Source organism: Excalfactoria chinensis, chromosome 16, assembly GCF_039878825.1.
Source record: "Excalfactoria chinensis isolate bCotChi1 chromosome 16, bCotChi1.hap2, whole genome shotgun sequence".
NCBI lineage: Eukaryota > Metazoa > Chordata > Aves > Galliformes > Phasianidae > Excalfactoria > Excalfactoria chinensis.
Window position 1 is genome coordinate 7612914 of NC_092840.1, and position 19796 is coordinate 7632709.

A 19796-nucleotide genomic window follows, 5' to 3' on the forward strand; every position below is an offset into this window, starting at 1 on the left:
CTCTCCTCAAGACACCAAAGCAGCACTACTGTGCCAAGTGGTAACTTTATTCTTTGTTGTGGGTTTTTGTTTTTCCTTTTTTTTTTTTTTTCTTTTTTTCTCTCTGAAAAGGTTAAAGAGGCGGTTTTGAAGATGGGTTGAATTTGGACTTTTCCCAGAAAAAAAAAAAAAAAATCTGTGACACTTTAATAGCGTTATGCCCAGACATCAGCTCTGTCAGCTCTACGTCTCAGAGCTGGGGAGATACCAGCAGCAATAACCTGGGAACGGAAACACTTCCACATCGTTGTGCATTGTCTTGTTTTTCTTTAAAAAAAAAAAAAAAGAAAAAAAGAAAGAAAAAAAAGCACAACAGAAAAGACACAAACAACGATGAACATTAAAAACCTGTACATTGTAAAAATAAAACAAAAAAATAAACCAAAAAAGAAAAACAACGAAACAAAACCCCGTACCCCAAACAAACATACAACAAACACCACCATTCTCTTGCTTTGAAATCAGAATCGTTGCAGGGGGAAAAGAAAGAACCATGGGTTGGTGACCAGGCGATGCTCGCTGCCTGGCGGGTCAGAGCTGCTGCGGGCTGCGGGAAGTCTGTGCCGTGCTCTTGTTTCCTCTAGCGTATAGAATGCAAAGCATTTAATACTTCTTTTTTTTTTCTTTTTTCTTTTTTTTTTTTTCTTTTTTTTTTTTTACCATTTTTCCCCCCCCCCAGAGCGATGAAAGCAGAAGTGAATGGAAAAAAAAAAAAAAAAAAAAAATCTAATATTTTTTGTTCTTTAACTGCAGATATGATCCAACGTCATGGAATGAAAAAAGAAAAAAAGAACGTAGAGCATCATCCGTGTGTATCACAAAAATACAATAAAAACTTTTTTTTTTTTCCTTTTCTATTTTTTCTCTTTAAAGTCTCCTATGAGCTCCTTGCCCTGCTGGCCTCCTGCTGTGCTCCGGAGGGCTTTGGAGAACCAATGCCTGCAACCAGCAAAGGCTTTCTGCTGAGTCAGCAGCGCTGTACGTCATGGGGGCCCTGCAACCACGGCAAGATCATTTTTTAAACTAAGTTTATACATTCTCCTGACTTACAGATGACTTTGATGGATCACCGTTACCATCTCTTTTTTTTTTTTTTTTCCTTTTTTTTTTTTTTTTTTTTTAAACATTTCCATACAATGGACAAACACATCAAAGCCTGCGTGTAAGAACAGAACCTCTTTTACAGCATGTAATACTGTGTTTCGTTTAAGTCCTTCCTTGCGTAAAATATCGACATAATTCACCGAAGGTATCAAAAATATACCCTGTAGACCAATACAATTTACAATTGCCTTTTCTCACCATTCAGAAAACAATGCACTTAAAGCAACCGAGCCCGTCTGTGGGCAGCACGGGGAATCTCTTCCCACACGGATGGAGCCCAGGCTCTCTGCCACCCAAGGGACCAGCAATATTCTCCGACATGGCTCTTCACGCCCTCCCTGCTCGCCCAGCTGCGTGCAAAGCGCATCGAGCTGACGCGTCCTGCGCGGCGGGGATGGCAGCTCCCACCCCTCCGATCTGCCGAGGGAAACCAAACCGGGTTCGATCCTATGAAGCATTTCACATCTTTTTGTTGTTGTTGTTGTCGTTAAACCGTTGCAAGGCTTTGTGTTTCCGTGGCACGGCCCCACGGAGCCCCTCGCCCAGCGCCATGGAGCAGAGCGTCTGTGTGCACGCAGCCCTGGGACACGGTGTGTGGGGTCACTGCCCAGCAATGCTGGCAAGGACAAAGATGGGATCCTTGGGTTTTGTCTCGTTAAGGCTTCTTTGTTTCTTTCTTAGACTGAAGAGGATGCAGACGTTTCCAGATGTTGAGAATAACAAGAACAACAACAACAACAACAAAAACAGAAGGAAAAAAAAAAAAACCAACAAAAGAAAAATCATCCCTACCAAACTGGCCAGTCGGGAGAGGAAGGAAATGAAAGGAAAATTAAAAACCAAAAGAAAGCTCTGCTCCTGCGTCTTTGCTCATGAGAGCCAGTGGGGCTGGGCCCCGGGCACCTCGCTCCCCGCGCCTTCGGTTTGGTCGCCATCTCCCTGCCCCTGGCTCGCTTCATTCACTGTCCGAAAGGGTCTCATACTGGGAGCAGAGCAGGGGCTTGGGCTCCTCGTCCCAGGCATGGTGCTGCCCGCCAGGCGTTCCCTGTGGCAGCGGCACAGCCGGGGCTGCCGTCACCACCCCGCTGGGGAGCCGCATGGTGAGCGGGTTGTAGGGGAACGGCGTCGAGCCTGTGTGAAGCAGAGAGCAGAAGGTCAGCGCTGTGGAAGCAGGGGCATACCTCAGGGACATGTCCCCCTCCCCAGGCTATACCTGCGGATGATGGCCGGTCCTCCCAGACGCGGTTGGTGAGGGGCGTCCTCCGGTTGCAGTCCCCCTCTGAGTGCACCGAGGAGACGGACGGCGGCCGCTCACCAGAGGACAGGCCGGGTGCCGGCGACTTGGCCTTGCGGCTGTTGGGTCTGGCGGCAATCTTTGGCTTCCCCCCTCCTGCTGCAAAGAGAAGCGCCTGCTCATCAGCCGGCCCTGCTGGGATGTGGCCGTGATGGATTTTGGGGGGAAATCGGGCACAGAGTACGTGCACCCCCCTGCGCTTCCCCAGCCCCGCGTGCTGTTTGAAGCCTGCAAGGTGCTGGTGGCAGGAGGTAAGCTTGCCTTGCACGGGGGGATGGGAGCTTCAGGGACCCCATAGCTACATAGGCCTGTAGCCCCTCATTCCTGTGGTTCTTAATCCATCCTTACAGCACAATCTCTGGCCATTTTTCAGCCAGATTTTAAAGATTTAGTGGACAGAACATTCTGTGCTGGGGATGTTAGCCCAGCTAGGCAGGACAGAGCTCCCAAAAGGGGACAGATGGGCTCTTGTCCCACCCCACCTGCTCTGGGCAGACCTCAGTGGGCACAGGGAAGCATGGGTGGCAGAAGCTGCTGGGCTCATGCAGCAGCCAGAGAGCATGCCTGCAGCAAGCTGTGGAGTGCCTGCTGCCAGCTGGGCAGGGCACAGCACCACGTGCCCCCGCACACTGCTGAGCTGGAGACTGCCCCAGCCCCCACCAAGGCCTCTGCCCATGGGGCACAAATGCACACCTCAAACCAACTGGGGCTCCCTTCCCAAGCTCATGGTGTGCAGAACAGACACTGAGCAAACCCCCCAAGGCACTAAAGCTCAGCGTGCCCCAGCCCTGCTCTCAGCTGGCTTCCCCCATCTATCCCTTCTGGCTCTCTGTGTGAGCTCTCTCTCTTGCTCCAGGCACTGCCCATCTCAGCACTGACACCCTGAGCCTGGGGAGAGAGTCATGGCACAGCCCTGTGTCCTCTGCACCCACCCCTGGCTTGGAGCAACTCTGGAGCCCAGATCCGGGAAGGCAGTGCTGGATCTGAGCATTCCCATGTGTGGGCATGGGATGGAGTTTTACAAACAGTTTGGAGTGGCTCTAAACAAAGGTTTATCGCTTTGGTCTTTTGGGTGTTGGCTTTCCCACCCCATAAACCTCCTTTACGTGATTAAAACAAAGAAAAAAAAGAAAAACGGAGGTATTAAAAAAACCCAAAAATGAATGGGGAAAGGAGCACGGTCAGTGGTTTAGAGAAAGCATCAGCACCTTCCGAGACTATTAAATGAACATCAAACAAGACCGGGATTAATCAGCGGATTCACAAAGCTTGAAGCTGGGGTGGGGAGAAAAGAAAACCAAAATGAACAAAAACAGGGAGGGGGGAAAAACAAATCCACCCACAAAAGGGGAAATAGAAATGCTGAGAATTAATAATACAGAGAGAGTGAAGGTGGAGAGGGCTGCAGACCTGGCAAGGAGCGCACGTCCTCGTTTCGTCCATCAGCAGGAGTTATGGGCATAGCAGCGGGCAGGCTTGCACTGGCATTCAGAGAGTTAAAAGCATTGGCACTGAGAGGTGAGCGCTCTTCCCACTGCTCGTCATATTTACCCATTAGGGCTTTCCTAATTATTGCCTCCAACCCCATGTTGGTACTGGAATTCTCTTGGACCGACTGGCTCCTACAACTGATTAGCCCTGGGAGATACGGGAGGGGGAGGAAAGAGGGGATGGGAGGTGGGGGGGAGCCAAATGAGAAGAAAGATGGGGGGGACGGGGAAAGGGGAGAAAGGAGACAAGGGAGGAGGGAAGAAACAAACAGTCAGCACATCCTCGCAAAGCAACAAATGTTGTCATCTTGTTCTGTAAAGCTCTGCAACGCGTGTTGGCCCCCCTCCTCCTCCTCCTCCTCCTCCTCCCCACTCCATCCCTCCCCAGGGCCTGGCAGGAGAAGGGGCTGGGATGGGGCTGAGGGCTCAGAGGGAGTTGGGAAGGGTCTGTGATGAGCCCTGGGGTGCAGCAGGAGGGGGCTGTGCTCCCACCTGGCTCAGTGCCTGGCTGTGGGGAGTCCGCACAGATGCATGTACTGATGCAATACGGTTGTGTGGAGAAACTGGAGGCTGGGGCTTCCCAAGAAGGGTGAGACAGGGGAGGAAGAGGGGGCACTTAGAAAAAAAACCATGAAAACTGGATTGGAAAGAACTGCCCAGATTTGGCATCAGCAAAGGAGGTAGGAGCGGGACACGCAGCCCGCAGGGCAGGGTGGGTCCTTCAGTCCCTCCTCGCCCCAGTCCTCCCCATGGGGCCCCTCCGGGCTTGGCCGCAGCTGCGGGACAGGCTGCAGAGGCAAGGTTTGTGTCCAAGTGGCAGCGAGTGTCAGAAGCCATGCAGTTATAGTGCAGCACAGGGACCAGAGGGCACTAGGCTCAGCCACGCGACCGTCATTCCCAACGCAGTGGTTATAGGGAACAAGCAAGGGCAAAATACAGACACAAGAACAGCAGGCCGGCAAGGGAACCCCCTGACAGCCCCCAGCTTGCCCCATCCTGGGGGCTTCACACCCCTGGAAAGGAGCAGGGTGCCCCCATGGTCCCCTCCACACCCCAGCTCCCTATGCTCACAAGCAGCTGGAACCAGGGGATGCTCTCAGGATGTTGGGTCTCACCCCACAAATTCTGCCTGCCACAGAAGTCCCACACCGTACTGCCCTCCTGCACCACAATCCGTACCCACAGCCCTGGGCTTGGGACCTGCCACTGAGGCAGAGCAGCACAGAAGTGAGCAAAGCACTCCCTGCTCCTTCCCTTGGCAGGGGGAAATTTGGTCATTCCTCCTCATAATTAAACAGAACAACCCAGAGGCATCCTCCACTGGAGGAGGCGTTAATCATTTATTAAGTATTTCTTAATACTGCTCTGAGGGGATTCCTTTGAGAAAGCTGCTCTGCTGGCAGGGCTGGATCTCCATGGGGATGGAGACAGGCACCTAAGGGATGTGCCTCCTGCCCAGCAGTATGCCCGGCCCCATGGCTGTGGCACGGCACTGCAGCAAGGGGCCCTATCTCCTCATGGTGCTGCTGGGGGAGTGCAGCCACTTCTGCCTTTGGGCAGGTGAGACAGCGAGGGCCGAGTGCTGCCACCCACAGGACTCTCCTGTTGGCATTCTGTGCCCACACACACCTCTGCAGCTATGCCAGAAGCAGGTGGCAGAGGTGTCATGCCATCTTCCTCCCTCAGGTTTGCCTGTCCCACATCTGGGAAGCCCCCACTGCCCAACCCTATAGAACTGCTTCCAGTCCCTCTTTGCTCTCTCTCTTCCTTTCCTAACTGGGCCGAAAGCTGCAGGTGCAGATCTGGGAAGGGTGCAGTGCCCCTGGGAAGCCCCCAGACCTCCAGTTTAGCTCCTGTGCTGCCCTTCAGCTCTGCACGGCTCTGACTCTTCCTCACCCTCTGCAAAGCTGTCAGAGGAGTCACACTGCACGCAACAGCAGGGAGCAATGGAGGGCAGCGAGGCTGCAGCCTCAGCAATGCCACATTTGGCATTATTGCAGAATGAAAAACGGAGTCACCCTATCTTCCAGCTCTGGACAGCCGTGAGCTTGGTATGGAATGAGGCACAGTACAGACATAGTGTGAGTTACCTGCTCCAGTAATCGCTGGCATATTGAAAATCTCTGTCCCAGGCTGCCCAACATCTGGGGAGAAACAAAGAAGCTCTTGAGTACAGAGCAGCGCTGCTCTGGTGCCATGGAGCCAGTGAGAGCTCTCACATCTCGCCTTGGCTGACAGCAGCCCCCAGCCCCGGGGCAGCTCTGCCTAAAGGCCAGCAGGCACAACTTGGGAAACAGCAGAGAAGCAGATCCCAGGGCGATGCCTTCACACCCAGCGCTGCAGTCCCTCCCTTCCAGCCCTTTGGATTGAGAGCTTTATGAAGTTAAATCCTCTCCCGCCTATGGGAATCCCACAGGCTCCAGTCCTTCATACCCAGGGAGCAGGTCTGGGCAGTGGGGAGGGCAAAGAGGACGAGAAGAAACATTACATCAATATTTTCCCACTTAGCTGAGCTATTTGACTTGGATAATGCTTTCCTTAGAATAACAGAAATTCTCATCAAATAAAAGGTGTTTCCTATTTCTGTATATTTTCCCTTGATAAGGAAAAGTGTGGAAGGTCATGGGGTTCAGCCACGCGTCCCCAAAGGGGCATAACAATACTGTAACATCATCCAGGAGACGAGACAGCTCAGCCGCTTTTATCCAATGCAGCTGTTGTAAGATGGATTCAAATTGAATTAGTACTGACTGTATAATGCGGGGCTAAATTAAATTATGATCCTATCTACTCTATTAGTGGTTAATGAATGAATGGGCTGGATTTTTAATATAAGCCAGCCTGGTTAGTTTTACAGAGCTACATCAATATTGACGTAAGGATTAAAGTAACGTTTGGGGGAGATGCATCTCGAGGAGGAAGGATTCAGCTTGGCTGGCCATTCATTAAAATATCAATTGCTTGTAAGTCTCCTCCATGCTCAGCTCATTATTTCCTTCCTCTTGAGGTTATCTGGAGCTGCCACAGTGTGGGACTGACAGCCCCACAGCATGGAGATGTGCAGCTGGGAAGGCTCCCATCACTTCCTCAGACACACTGAAAAGCATCCGGCACTCGCACTTCCCAAGAAACCACGGCATGATGCAGAGAGATGGCTGGGAGCTCACAGCCTGCAACACAACAGCACTCCTCCCCAAACCTCCTTCGCTTCACGTCTCCTCAAGGTTTTCCCCTTGTGCCCCAAAATAAAGATCCCCACGTCCTTACTGTACTCCGTCTCATTTTTGTTGGTCGTGCTGAGCTTCTTGATGATCTCCTGTTTCTTGGACTTCACCATGGCAGAGTTGCTCTCTGTCAGCTTACTGAAGAAAGCTGGAGGCTGAGTGTTGTTTCCTGGGGACTTGGACCCCATCCTGAAAAGCAAAAGGCCATCAGAAACCATCAGAAATGTGCAGGTCACAACGTCCTACCCAGGGCTGAACTTTTCTCTTAGTACAACTCCTCATCGTCAGTCCAGGGCTCCTGAGATATTTGGGATATCCAACCCATCACAGAGAGTTGGAAGGGACCCCTGCAGGCTGCCTGTTCCCACTCCTGCAGTGCTCAGGGACACCCACAGCTCCATCAGTGCTCACAGCCCCATCCCCTGACCCTGGGTGTCTCCAGGGATGGAGCACCACCGCTTCTCCGTGCACTCTGCAGCGTTTCACTGCCTTCATTGTAAAAATCTTCCTCCTCATACCAAAAATCCCTTTTTCCTCATGTCCTCCCATGATGACCTGGTATGTGTCTCTTCTTCTGTCTGCAAGAAAAAATCTATGCCCTAATTCTTCCCACCTTGTAACAAATGAGCCCAATTCAGCTCCTTCAGACCTAAAAATCAGTTCCCCAAGAGCAGATCTGTTGCTCAGCCAAACATTCAGGGAGTTGGTTTTTATAGAAAGATGCTTCAGGTGGGACTGAAGAGGGGCCCTGGGATGCAGCAGCAGAAAGGATGGGAACACAGGCAGGCTGCAGTGCTGAGCAGCATGCAGGAGAGAGGCCACGTCTTAGGAGGAGCAGCACAGAGCTCCATGGATGGTTGCGGGAGCCAGCTGGCCCCGCTGCATGATTATCAAAGCTGCTCAGCAGGGATGGGGCCCAGGGATGGGGTCATGCTCTGGGTGGAGGTGAGTGTGGGGATGGGCGCACCCCTGGCTGTGCAGTACCTCTGGTCCAGCTGCTCGCCCTCGCGGTACAGGATCGGGTACGTGGCGCTCTTGGCGTGCTCCGCTTCTCCCACGCCGTCTGGTGGAGACACGGGCTCGATGCAGTTGTCTGACCCGCTGCCGGCCGAGGCTTTGCTCTGCTCTGGGGACCTGAGGATGGCGATGGGGAGGTGCCATTGGTGCACTGCAACAGCTCAGTCTCCACGTGGGGTGGTGGGGAAGGACTAAAATAGCTCACAGTACGGCAGGAATGAAGCCAAGCTCCCCACCCTGGTGGGCTCATGGCAGCGCTGAACACAGGCTCTCAGAGCAATGCAGTTTGGGTCATTTTCTGAACCGCAGGCGTGCCGAGCAGCACTGAGCGGAGATGCAGCCCAGATTTCCAGGCAGCACACCAGGCAGCAATGCCCCCAACAACCCAGGAGATGCGAGGGAGCAGCACTGGGGCTCAGTCTCAATATCTGTCCACTCCTGCATTTGCAGGGTCACAATCCCTCCGCAGGGTGGGACATCAATGCTCTGGGGACACAACTTGTGGTTCTCCACTATATTTGCTAATGCACAGGAGGGCAGCACCCACCATCTCCATCCACTTCACTGCAGGGTCATGGTGGGCCCGTGTAGGGCAGCCAGGGGGACGCAGCCCTCCAACTGCAGCCTGGGAGGTGGCCAGTGCTGAGCCCACAAGGAACTCCTCATGGGTGGTTCTGGGGATTTACGCCTTTGTTCTTTCTGTGGTTTCTTTTTCTCAGGATTTTTTTCATCTCTGGCTGGCCAGGGCTGGGCTCTCTCCCCTGATGTAACAAATCCAACTCTAAGACCATGATGGAAATAATGGCATTTACTGACAAGGAGCTGTAAGTTTGGAGAGCTCTCTGCTTCCTGGACACACCTGGACTTCATTGAACTCTGATGCTGGGATGGGAGGACAGACACCATCCCCACTTTTCCCACTTTTTCCATCTCAGTCACACTTTCTAGTGCTATCTGCGTGATTTGGCAGTGGCTTCCAAAGAAATAACAGTGTTGCCTGAAGCAACAAGAACCACTAAGAATGATGAAGGTAAAATTTACTCTGAAGCAGTGGAAAGTATGTTTCTTTGTTTGGAACCACCTGTGGTCTGAAAGGTCACTGCTCATTGCTAGAGACTGACGACAGAGACAGCAAAAGAAGCAGTGGGCACAAACCCAAATGGGTGAAACTCTATCTGAACAGAAAACATGTTTTTGACCTTGAAGGTGCTTGAACACTGGGACAGGATGCCCAGAGAGGTTCTGAAGTCTCCATCAATGGAGATACTCAAAACCCAACTGACCAGGGCCATGACCAACCTGCTCCAGACATCCCTGCCTGGGCAGGGTGTTAGACTGGAGGGTCTGAGGAGGTCCATTCCCACCTAAAAGCCATCTGAGAAAGGGATCATGGACAGACTCCAAGAGCATCTCTAGGACTACAGCAATGGCCAGAGAGGCTCTGCGTAGGAAAAACGTCCAGTTCAGAAGTGAGTGATCCTTGTGAGCCCCAACAGGGGAACACAAATCCAACAGTGCCAAATGACATCAGCCCTACACCTGCCCTTACTGGAGCTCCATGAAACCAAGGGCAGCCTTGGTTTGAAGCCACTGCTTGGCAGAACCCCTGTCTGTGCCTGTTGTGGTTCAACTCTCTGAGCTCACCTTTTGCCTCCTTCATTCTGTGGAGAGATCCTGGAAGCCACTACGTGCTCCTGCTGCTGCAGGTACGCCTCGCTGGGGGTGCGGCGCAGGTCCAGCACGGGGCACGCGGCCCCAGGGAAGGAGTACACCGGGGTCTGGATGTGGGAGTTGAGCTGCTGAGGGTGATGGCGTGTGTAGTCCTGGGTGATGACCTCCTAGAAGAAAAGATCCTTGAGTCAGAAGAAGCATTGGGTTTTATTTCTTTCTCCACAGGAGTCAGCTAAGGACTAGCAGGAGGAAATTAGGCTGGTAAGGCCTTGCAGAGATGTAACTTTCATCTCCTGCCAGCAGCAGCTCTTGCGACGGGCTAGGTTGGGACACAGGGACCTGGGATGAATGCATCCAATGCACTTTGCTCTCTCTGGCTCTACACCGTCTCTAGCATCACTCCCAGCCCTCCCCACCAGATACATTTCATAGACACTCCAAATGCAGCCCTTCCCTCCTCCCTCCAAAGGAAAGAAGAAAATGAGGTTAATTACACTGATGTGCTGGGCCAGTGTGACCACCCGCTGGTTCATGCCCTTGACGCTCTGGCTGGACTGCAGGGGCTGGCACTGGGGCTGTGGGCCGTCAGACTGCCGGAAGTGCTGCAGGTGGGCTGCTTCAGAGCCTGAGGCCTTCAGAGAGGCTGGAGGAGGCACAAAAAGCAGAGCTGAAGTGAGGTGACACTCAAGTCCTGTTTCCTGATGGCTGAACACCACCTTGGCATGGCACCAGGCCCCTGCCCTCACCTTGCTGTTTCTGCCTTGGGTCGTGCTCCCCGTGCCCCTTCTCCACGTCCTGCAGCAGCTTGGCCCCTTTCTCATGGGATAGGCTGGGTGAGCTGACAGGACTCACGGCTTCGATCCGGTCAGGGCTGTACCCGCCATGGAAGCCTGGATAATGGTGAGAAGGGCATTAAAACTGGGAGTCACTTAGCTGTTCCCTAGCACTGCATGGCTGCTGGTGGGCAGCTGTGCATTCAGCAAAGAGGGAAGAAAAAGGTGGACCAGGTCTGGCTGAACCCTGGGGGGTTCAGTGGGGTCTGCAGCCACATCTCATTCCTGTAGAGCTGGACGTGAAGCTCACAGTGACAGCACAAGAGACAGGACCCAGACCCTGTGGGTTTCCCTCATGCTCTTCCCCTGAGCCCACCTCCTGAAATACAGAAATGTTCTTTTTATCCTCTAATTGCCTTTTAAACCCTTTGCAGAGACTCGAAGTTCAAAACGTGCTGATTTGCAATGAACCAACATTACTTTTAAAGAGAGTGAGGAAACTGAGGCAAGATGGGTCAGAATTCCACGGAGTGGGGCTAAGGACCTGGAGAAGGTCCCCGTTTTCCCGTCAGCTCAGCGGGTTGAGCAACGCTCACAACTTCTGCCCTACAGACCTTCACCCTCCTTGTGCTCCATTCCTAGAAGCCGCCCCTTCTGGGCTGAGCTGGCCAATGCTGAGCGGTGCCCAGGACACCCTGCCCCACTGACACACTGCCCTGGTCCCAGTGGGATGCCTTGGGTTGTCCTGCACTGGGAAGAGGACATGTGTGAAGTGAGCCACCCTCACTGGAACAGCCCTCCTTACATCTTCTTTAAGCTATGGGCTGCTGGCAGCTCCCACCTCTCAGGCCCAAGGCTGTAGCAAGGGGACCTGGTCAGAGCCACACCGAGCTGCAGCCCACGGAGACCCAGATGGCATGACATGAGTGAGGATGTGTGTGTTGGGTGGCCAACGGCCACATCATGCTCACATGCTTGCTTTGCCTCTCTGCTCCTTCGATTTATTGCCCGCAACTGTTTCTTACAGACTTCCTGGGAATTTCTAATGGTGGGGAAATCAGAATTAGCAAATTGCTATTGTCTGTAAAAAGCAATACCAGGAACTGCACGACATTTGCAAAACAGGGCTGGGAAGTGTGGGAGAAGGGAAGATCCCTGAAACACACACCAATAACGACTGCAATAACGTAACAATTGGGGAGGAGAAGGACAAGCACACTTTGGGAGCCGACAAAGTCAACAACCAAAACGTACGACTAAAGACAAGGAATAATGAAATAAAGCTGATTTCAGGCCACAGCTCTCCGGCCCCTCCCCTCCAGGGCTTACCATCAGTAGTGGAGCTGTTACTTAGCGAGCCTCTTTCTCGCTGCCCCTCATTGCAAGAAATTTGGCTCATGATAATCACATCTATGAATCTGGCCGCTGTCATGGCGGTCTTACCGAGTGCTCGGAGCTCCTGTTCCTGCATGGAAAAGGGTTTACTTTGACTCTTTTCTCTACTGTGCTGCTCGGGGCCCGAGGTTGCGTGCTGCTGGTCCAGAGGGTGGTGGTGCTGCTGGCTTTTCCCCTGTCCTCTGCTATAGTGATGAGAAGAACTGGGTCCGGAGGCAGGTAATGGCCTCGACTCCATGGCTTTAATAGGTGAAGGCGACTGTTCGAGGCTAGCCCCGCTGGGCAGCTTTGAGGTGAAGACGTTGCTGTCAGTCTGGGCTCGCTCTGCCTTTGCTTCCCGCGCCCTCGAGGCCTCTTTCTGCAGGACGGCCGGGTCCAGCATGGCCGTGTAGCCGTCTGCTGCGCCGATGGAGGAGCGCAGGGTGGAGGCCGAGGGGAAGGCTGCGGAGCGGATCGGTGACGTGGTAGTGGTGGAGGAGGTTCTGCAAGGCAAAAGGTGATGAAGGTCAGAGAAAAACATGTGGCGAAGGGGAGTGCTTGGCCAAGGACTGGCGCTGTCTGGCTGTGATCCTCAGTGGGCTTGGAGCACAGAATCATAGAATGGTTTTAGACTGGAAGGGCCCCAACCGCCTGCTGTGGGTCACAGAGTGGCACGTGCTGGAACAGGTGAGGGAGCTCAGATGAAGTCTCTACCAACCAGTTGCATACCAGAATAGCTGGCCATGGGATACCTGAAGTGTTGCCGTGACTCGGAAACCCCCAATTTCCCAGGTTCTTGCGAAACCTTTGCCAGAGCCAAAAGACCACCGTGACTCATCAAGAAACGTGGCAAAATGGCGTTTATTAGGGGTAATCAACACCTTATATACCTTACTACTTCGTCTACGCCCCCTAGGGCACGTTTGAAATGCGCGCCAATGTGATTCACAGGGCTTGAGACGGAAGAGGCTGAATTACTTCCTGGATTACTATCACCGTCACATCCCGAAAAAGCCCCGCTACCGCCTATATGCTTGTACTACAAGGTTCAGCCTCGTTAGCATCTACAACACTGAAGTGACCTGGATGGATTCACCAGAGGACAAAGCCCACGGGAAAAGCCCAGAGACATTCATAACTCCCTCTCCCCATCGCAACTTTCCTATGAGTGCCAGCCATGCTCCTGCTGGGAAGAGACCAAACCAACCCCTGTGCATCTCCAAGGTGCCCACGAGGTGCTTAATAACAAGCAACCAGATCCACCCCAAGGCCAGAGGCAGGAATGGTGTGTGGGGACGTACCGCAGGACGGAAGGAGTGGGGGTCTCCGAGGAGATGATCTTCATGCTCGTGTTGTGGAGCACGCTGGGGCGCTGCTGGATGGTCTCATGGGTGCGGGGAGAGACAGGAGAGTGCTGGTGGCTGTGAGAGTGTGAGGAGGAACGGCTACTGGGCTGCTCTGTACCTGGGGGCAGACAGACAAGGACTTCAGCTCTTCGTTTTATAGTCCCAACCCCATCTCCACTCAGCAAGGCCCCAAGGCATTGCCAGCACACCCACCCCCCCAAGCCTACCAGGTCTCCAGATAGGCGCATGCTCCACAGTGGTGGATACTAGGATGGACTTTTCACGCTCCCTCTCACGTTCACGCTCCCGATCTCGCTCCCGCTCTGATGATCCCGATTGTTTGGTCAAGTGCGTGGGACCTCCTGAAACACAACAGAAAGGCAATGAAAGGGCTGCAAACAGAGTCACTCACCACAGGGAATGCTGCCTGTCCTTCACATTGCTGCGTCTGCAGAGCAGATAAGAGATGGCTCCATCCAAGGTCACCTGGAACAGGACAGACCGCGGTGACCTGAGTGACAAAGCCCAGGGAAATCACACAGTAGTAGTCCTGGTGACATCTCCTGGGTCTGACCTTTCACAAAGCTGTTTGCTAGCTGCCACTTTGGGGGAGGAGGAGGAAAAGCAATGAACCTCCCCACAGCAGAACTGAAGGAGCTGTTGTGAGGGAGTACTGGTGGCTGGGTGGGAAACCATTTGGGATCCCCCATGTCTCCCAGCATGCTGAGCTCATGGCTGTGAATCATTTGAAGGAGTCCTGCCCAACTGCTTTCCTCTGAGAAAAGAGACCTGCAGCATTACCTGGGGAGAGCGGGGAGCTGCTGTGCCGGCTGCTGAAGGTCTGGGGGGGGCCGGGAATGTAGGTGATGCGGTCCATGGAGGTGGCAGAGGCGCCGGGGGTGGGGGGCACAAGGACAGGCAGGTGTGGCACTTGGGACAGGTCAATGATTCCTAGAGAGAGAAGCAAGAGGACTGTCAGGGGAATAGCGAGCCACTGTAACTTGGCCCCAGCTCCCAAAACATGGGAACAGCCCCAAGACCCCCTGGATGGGGAGGACCTGCTGCATAGTTGAGGGCGAGCGAGGGCTCACGGGGCGACAAGCCACGCAGCATGTCTGCCCGCTGCGCCATGGCCGTGGCTGCGGCATTGTGGTGCATCTGCTGTGACGTGATGTAGTCGTTGATGATGGTCTGCCGGTTCTCCATGGCGGCCGTGTCCGTGTACCCCCGGATGAGGTACGGGGGGTAGAGGTGGGGGTACGTGGGGCTCGGAGCCAGATGTCTCGGCAGGTAGTAAGCAGCAGCTGGGAGAGAAAAGGACGGAGAAATGATGCAGTGTTCCCTAAGGAATGGTTTCTGGGAGGTTTCTCATCTACCACAACTAAACCCAGAGCAGTGCTTTTGCTTGGCGCAACCTTAGGTTTTGGAGCACAATCCCAAGACAACCATCCCCCCTGCCAACGGTACCTGCTTCCAGTTGGATTCCCCTCGGGATGGCAGCAGGGTCAAAAGCCAGCGGGATGTGTCCTCGGTACAAATCGACCCCGCTCACACCACGCAGCAGGTGCTCGTAGGGGGAGATGGGGTGGTGGTGATCCGGCACGGGGGCATGTGGAGACTTGGAGTTGGTGAGCTCTCTCGATGTGGGGGTTATTTTTCTGTCCTGGGACACTGGCTTCCCAGCAGTGATGCTCCCTGCAGAGAGCAGAAGGAAATGAGTCAGAGACCCAGCACCGCAGCCAAGCCATGTCTCTGAGGGGAGCCTTGAGCCAAGTGTGTCCTCAGGGGACGCCCACAGCTCTCCCTGAACTCGAGGGACCTCTCCTCTTTGCTGTGCTGCCATGCCACATTACACCACTAACACCAAGGCAGCCAAGCCCTGGTCACACGCAGGAGAAGCCTGTCCCAACCCATCTGTGCCCCATGAGACATAGAAAGGGGCTCCCACCCTCTATTGCCTGCGTCACACTCAGCCTGGACCTCTCCCTTTGGCATCCCACTCACTCCTTCTAGCATTCAAACTGTCCCACGAGCACAGGACTGGGACAGGGCAGAGGTACCAGGTGCAGCATGCTGGGCTTTGCTTTGATAGCACTAAATATGGTCCTGCAGGACCCGTACCAGCCCTGTGCATGGTTCAGTGCAGCATCTGCACGGGGAGAAACAGACAGATGGCCTTATTCTCCATCCTCAAAGGGAGGTATATGCACAGGCCATTCTTCCAAGTGGGGAGTGGAGCCACAGATCCAAGGAGCAGCAGGACAGGACTTTCCCATTCCTCCACCTTGTGCAACCTGCCAGTTGCAGGCAGCGTTTTGGGGATGTTTGCTATATGTGCACCCAGCGATGGAAGCCAGCAAACCCAGAGACTCCCGGCCACAGTGACGAAACACAGTTCAGAGGGTTCAGGCACCAGCTGCCCTGTCAGCTCTTGCCCAATGCTCACAGAGAGGTTGGAGAAATGTCAGGGCCTTCTCTTGGCTCTCCCAACCTGTGCTGGACATTGGTGGCACTTCTCACCCCACCCGGGACAAGAGTCACCAGTTCACAGCTGTAACAACAGTGTGGACAGCAGCTGACAGAACCACCTCAAAGCAGCGTGAACACAGTTCTCTTGCACCAGAAACGAGCCCCGAACCATTCAGAACAAGAGCCAGCCCATGCCTTCCCATGAGCCCAATGATGCAGGAATCCACTCCCCTGCTGGTGTTCTGCAGGAACGCTTGTTTTCCCCTTGGGATCCCTCCCTACAGCCTGGGCCTCCCTCGTGCCATCCTCACCATATGTGCAAATCTCATCAGCCACAAAGCAGCTGAAGGCTTTGCCAAAGTGATGGGCCTCACTGGAAAAACAGCAGAGCAAAGGGATGACCCTAGAGACCCCAAATGTGCCCAGAGCCTTATCATTTGGCCATGAGTGATGCTGGAGGGTTTTTGGAGAGCTCTGAAACCCAAATTCCTTCAGGGGAGCTGCATCCTGGCACTGGTTTCTGGCAGGCTGTGGTGTCTTGTGCCGCACACCCCCAAATCATAAGACTGTTGTTGTAGGACAAGGATTTGCAGGTGGGAGATGCAAACATCCCCCAAACAATGCCAGAGAGCTGGAGGAAAGCAGTGCCCCCAGGCTGCTGCAGTTACCCATAGCTTGCAGGCAGCATCCTATGGAATGGGATCTGCGTTCCCTCTCACCATGCAGTAGTGCCAGGGACCTTCTGTGCTCTGGTCTGAGTGCATCCCAGCAGATCACTGCATGTCTCTATGGGCCACTTGTGAGAGGTGAGGTGCTTGGGTGCAGAGGTGATGGATAAACACACCGTGTTTCCATTCCATTTCACCATACTGGTGAAAAAGGGGAAAATCCCCTCCATGATAGCACTGATCTCCTGACCACCTTCAGAAAGAGGAGTGCCCAGGGCCAAGTCTGGCACAAGGAAGACTCTCAGAAGGGCAGCAGCCCTCACTCCCATGAGTCAGCCTTGGCTGCAGGCAGGAGTGGGCGCTGAAACAGAACAGGTCAGACAAGCACTTGCTGGGAACAGGTGAGGTCAGCACTGACTTCCCACGTGCCCTGCTGTAAATCCCAGCATCAAACACGAAGTTGGCAGTTACCTTCATGCTGCCGTGGCGTGGATTCCCTTGTGGAGACCGGAGACCCTCTGTGCAAGTGGCTGCTGAACGCCGTGCTGTGCCCAGCCTGGTGGTCCTCATAGGCGAGGGCACTTTGATGGGGCTTTCCTGGCTCAGGCACAATCACAGGAGCTCCTCTGGCAATTGAGCCACCAGAGTTGGTCACCGGGCTCGGCCTGTTTTTCAGGCTTTCTTCATAGGCTCTCTCCAAATTCCTTGGATCCTGTATGACATCCAGTGAGTGCACAGAGTGAAAAGTCCTCCCAGGACTGCCAATGATGGACCGCACGTCGTGCTTTTTGGTACTCGATGAGGAAGAGCCGCTGTCGTACTTCAGTGGGGTACCCTGGGGACACAAGGCACGTGGGGTGTCAAAGGGGCATAGAGCAGAACAGGGTGATCACATCACAGAATCACGGAGGTTGGAAAAGATCATTAAGATCCCCAAGTCCAACCCCAGCCCTTCCCCTCCATGCCCACCAGCCATGTCCTTCAGTGCTCTTGATCACCTGCAGGCATGGTGACCCCACCACTTCCCTGGGCAGCCTGTGCCAGTGCCTGACTGCTCTTTCTGAGAACAATTCCTAATATTCAACATCCCACCAAGCTTCAGTGGGGCTCACGCTTCCCGCTCCAGTAAGTCAGTACACCAGAGACATCGGTTTAGTTGGTCAAATGGCAAGAGCCATCTGCAAAGCAGAGACAGCAGCACCAAATGGAAATGGGCAGGGCGGAGTGCCCGTTCTGCATGTCTTGTTGTGCTCCAACAAGATGGAGATGAGTCACCACCGAAGGCTGGCTGTGCCCATCACGCCTCTCCTACACATGCCGTGAAATGAGGTAGGTCTGCGAGGTGCCATGGGAACCTTGCAAATATTTGCAGCCCAACAGGAGACAGCATGCCACACTTCATCCTAAATACTGGCCTTGCTGAATTGACACTTGCCCGTACAGGGAGGAGACCAAGGCTGTGCAGAAACAGAGTCGCAGCTGCTGAGGGCACCATGTTGACTTTGGCCTTGAAATATGAGCCAAATGCATCTTCTCCAGTGTGTGTGGACAGGGCATCGCCTTCTCAGCATGCTAGGGAGCTCTGAGATATTGCATTTATCCACTGGAGGATGGGAAAGGGGAACCCAGACCCAGGCAGAGCCTATCTACTGATCGCTGACCAAGCCCTAAAGCCCCTCTTCTCCCCTTTTGCTTTGGAAGCAGTCCCCTACAAGCACAGCAGGCTGAGTAGGTCCGAGCCCACCTGCTGCTCATCCATGTGCTCACCTGTGTGATGGAGCCTTCCTTCAGAGGCCTTGCCAGAGAGATGTCTGGTGTCCGCCTCAGCTCCTCTCGGGGGATCTCATGGATTGACCTCCCTGCTTCCTTCACTGTGGCCACCAGGCCTTCGTGGGCTGTCTTCATTTTCAGGGGAGTAAGGCCCTCATGAGACCTGACCTTGTACGCGTCAGATAAGTCCCGTGGTGGAGTGTTTTCCCTCTTGAGCTGTTTGGCTTCTCTTCTGAGGTAGTCCTCATGGGCCTCCACATAGGACCGAGGTATTCCTGCAGCCCCAAGACAAACAGATGGTGATTCCCAGCCACACACCGTACCCACAGGGATGCTCAGTCCAAGGGGCTTCCAGTCAACACATGTAACTCAAGGGCTGCTACTCAACCCAACACACATGTAGCTACATCACTGATGCAACAGGACTCTCCACAACCACTTCCTGGGCTCATTTAGTACCACTTTCAGTCTGCCTTTGTGCCAGTCAATGGGAACGTTACTCCTGACTTTGCTGCAAGTTTAGGCTGGTAGAAGCTGAGCACAACTGAAAATCTCTTGTACCTGCATCTGGACCCCAATACGTGCACTGCGGGTTCCTCCTGCCCTAACCTGACCACAGGAACAAGGGGCCATGTCTGTGAGACTACCCCACATCACTGCTGGCCATGGCCCTGCCCTGCTGCAGCCTCACCTTGTGTGATGGAGCCCCGGATGTGGTGCTGCTCCTTCAGGTTATGGGGACTGTGTCTGTCTGGAGGGATGGCTCGACCCATGAGACCTAGAACAGATCACAGGGGGAAACTTGGGTTGTGGCACAGAAGTTCATATAAAACTAATGTATAATGACAGTGTTGCCAGGATGCTGGGGAGGAAAAGTATCAACAGTTTCTAAATGACTCGATTTCTCTTTTTTGACACGTGCTTCCGTTTTTGTAGTCCTGAAATTGGTACACCAGGACAGAAGGCAAAGGCACACAGGCTATTCTGCGCCCCCTGTACTGCCATGCTGTCCTGCTGGGGTCCCAGCAAACCATGGCCAGGCATGGGAAGGTGTGTTATATAGGCAAGAGACAAGATGGGGTCTCTGCGGACCAGAATGAGTTAAAGGATTCCCCCAGACCTACCTTCAATGCTGGCTGACAGCGGATCCCGGGACAAGCCACGGCTGATCCTCCCCTCCATCATATCGTAGGTCCGCTTGGTTCCCGTGGGCTCATGAGAAGCTCCTGAGCTCCTGCTGTCTTCTTTGGGACACTGAGAAGCAGCAACCCCACCTGGGATGGGAACACCGAGAAGCAACGTCAGACCCCATCCGACCAACAGCCACCACTTGGCAACGCAAGAAACGCTGCATGAGGTTGGCTTCCAAGAAATCCAGCTGCTGGCTCTCCCCTCCCTGCCTGCTCTGATTCCAGATCTGTGCCTCCTGTGTGGGTAGAGCATCCGCCCCACCGCGTCTCGCTCCCTCCCTGATGCAGGCAGGGGACAGCTCGGGGCCAACCCCCGTGTCAGCAGCTGCACTTCCACTGAGCTCAACCCTGTGGTTCCGGGGAGTTT

At 53.9% G+C, this 19796-nt stretch overlaps 1 protein-coding gene across 21 annotated transcripts in view; it reads right to left on the minus strand.

The window, feature by feature from the left end:
• Positions 1-1200: 1200 nt before the first annotated feature.
• Positions 1201-19796, minus strand: part of NCOR2 (nuclear receptor corepressor 2) — a 157674-nt gene continuing 139078 nt past the window's right edge. For 16 of the 21 annotated variants that reach the window (XM_072351408.1, XM_072351404.1, XM_072351406.1 and 13 more), the window contains exons 29-47: positions 19364-19513; positions 18931-19017; positions 18237-18514; positions 16941-17304; positions 14800-15027; positions 14391-14636; positions 14134-14283; positions 13560-13694; positions 13288-13450; positions 12056-12489; positions 10586-10729; positions 10334-10482; positions 9813-10006; positions 8136-8285; positions 7195-7340; positions 6018-6071; positions 3848-4075; positions 2357-2536; positions 1201-2274 (exon numbers count right to left, since the gene is read on the minus strand). In XM_072351408.1, the coding sequence (XP_072207509.1) occupies positions 2099-2274; positions 2357-2536; positions 3848-4075; positions 6018-6071; positions 7195-7340; positions 8136-8285; positions 9813-10006; positions 10334-10482; positions 10586-10729; positions 12056-12489; positions 13288-13450; positions 13560-13694; positions 14134-14283; positions 14391-14636; positions 14800-15027; positions 16941-17304; positions 18237-18514; positions 18931-19017; positions 19364-19513 (3656 nt within the window). In that variant the 3' untranslated portion in view covers positions 1201-2098. The remainder of the gene's footprint in view (positions 2275-2356; positions 2537-3847; positions 4076-6017; positions 6072-7194; positions 7341-8135; positions 8286-9812; positions 10007-10333; positions 10483-10585; positions 10730-12055; positions 12490-13287; positions 13451-13559; positions 13695-14133; positions 14284-14390; positions 14637-14799; positions 15028-16940; positions 17305-18236; positions 18515-18930; positions 19018-19363; positions 19514-19796) is intronic. The other 5 variants (XM_072351410.1, XM_072351412.1, XM_072351409.1 and 2 more) reach the window with 2 other exon arrangements.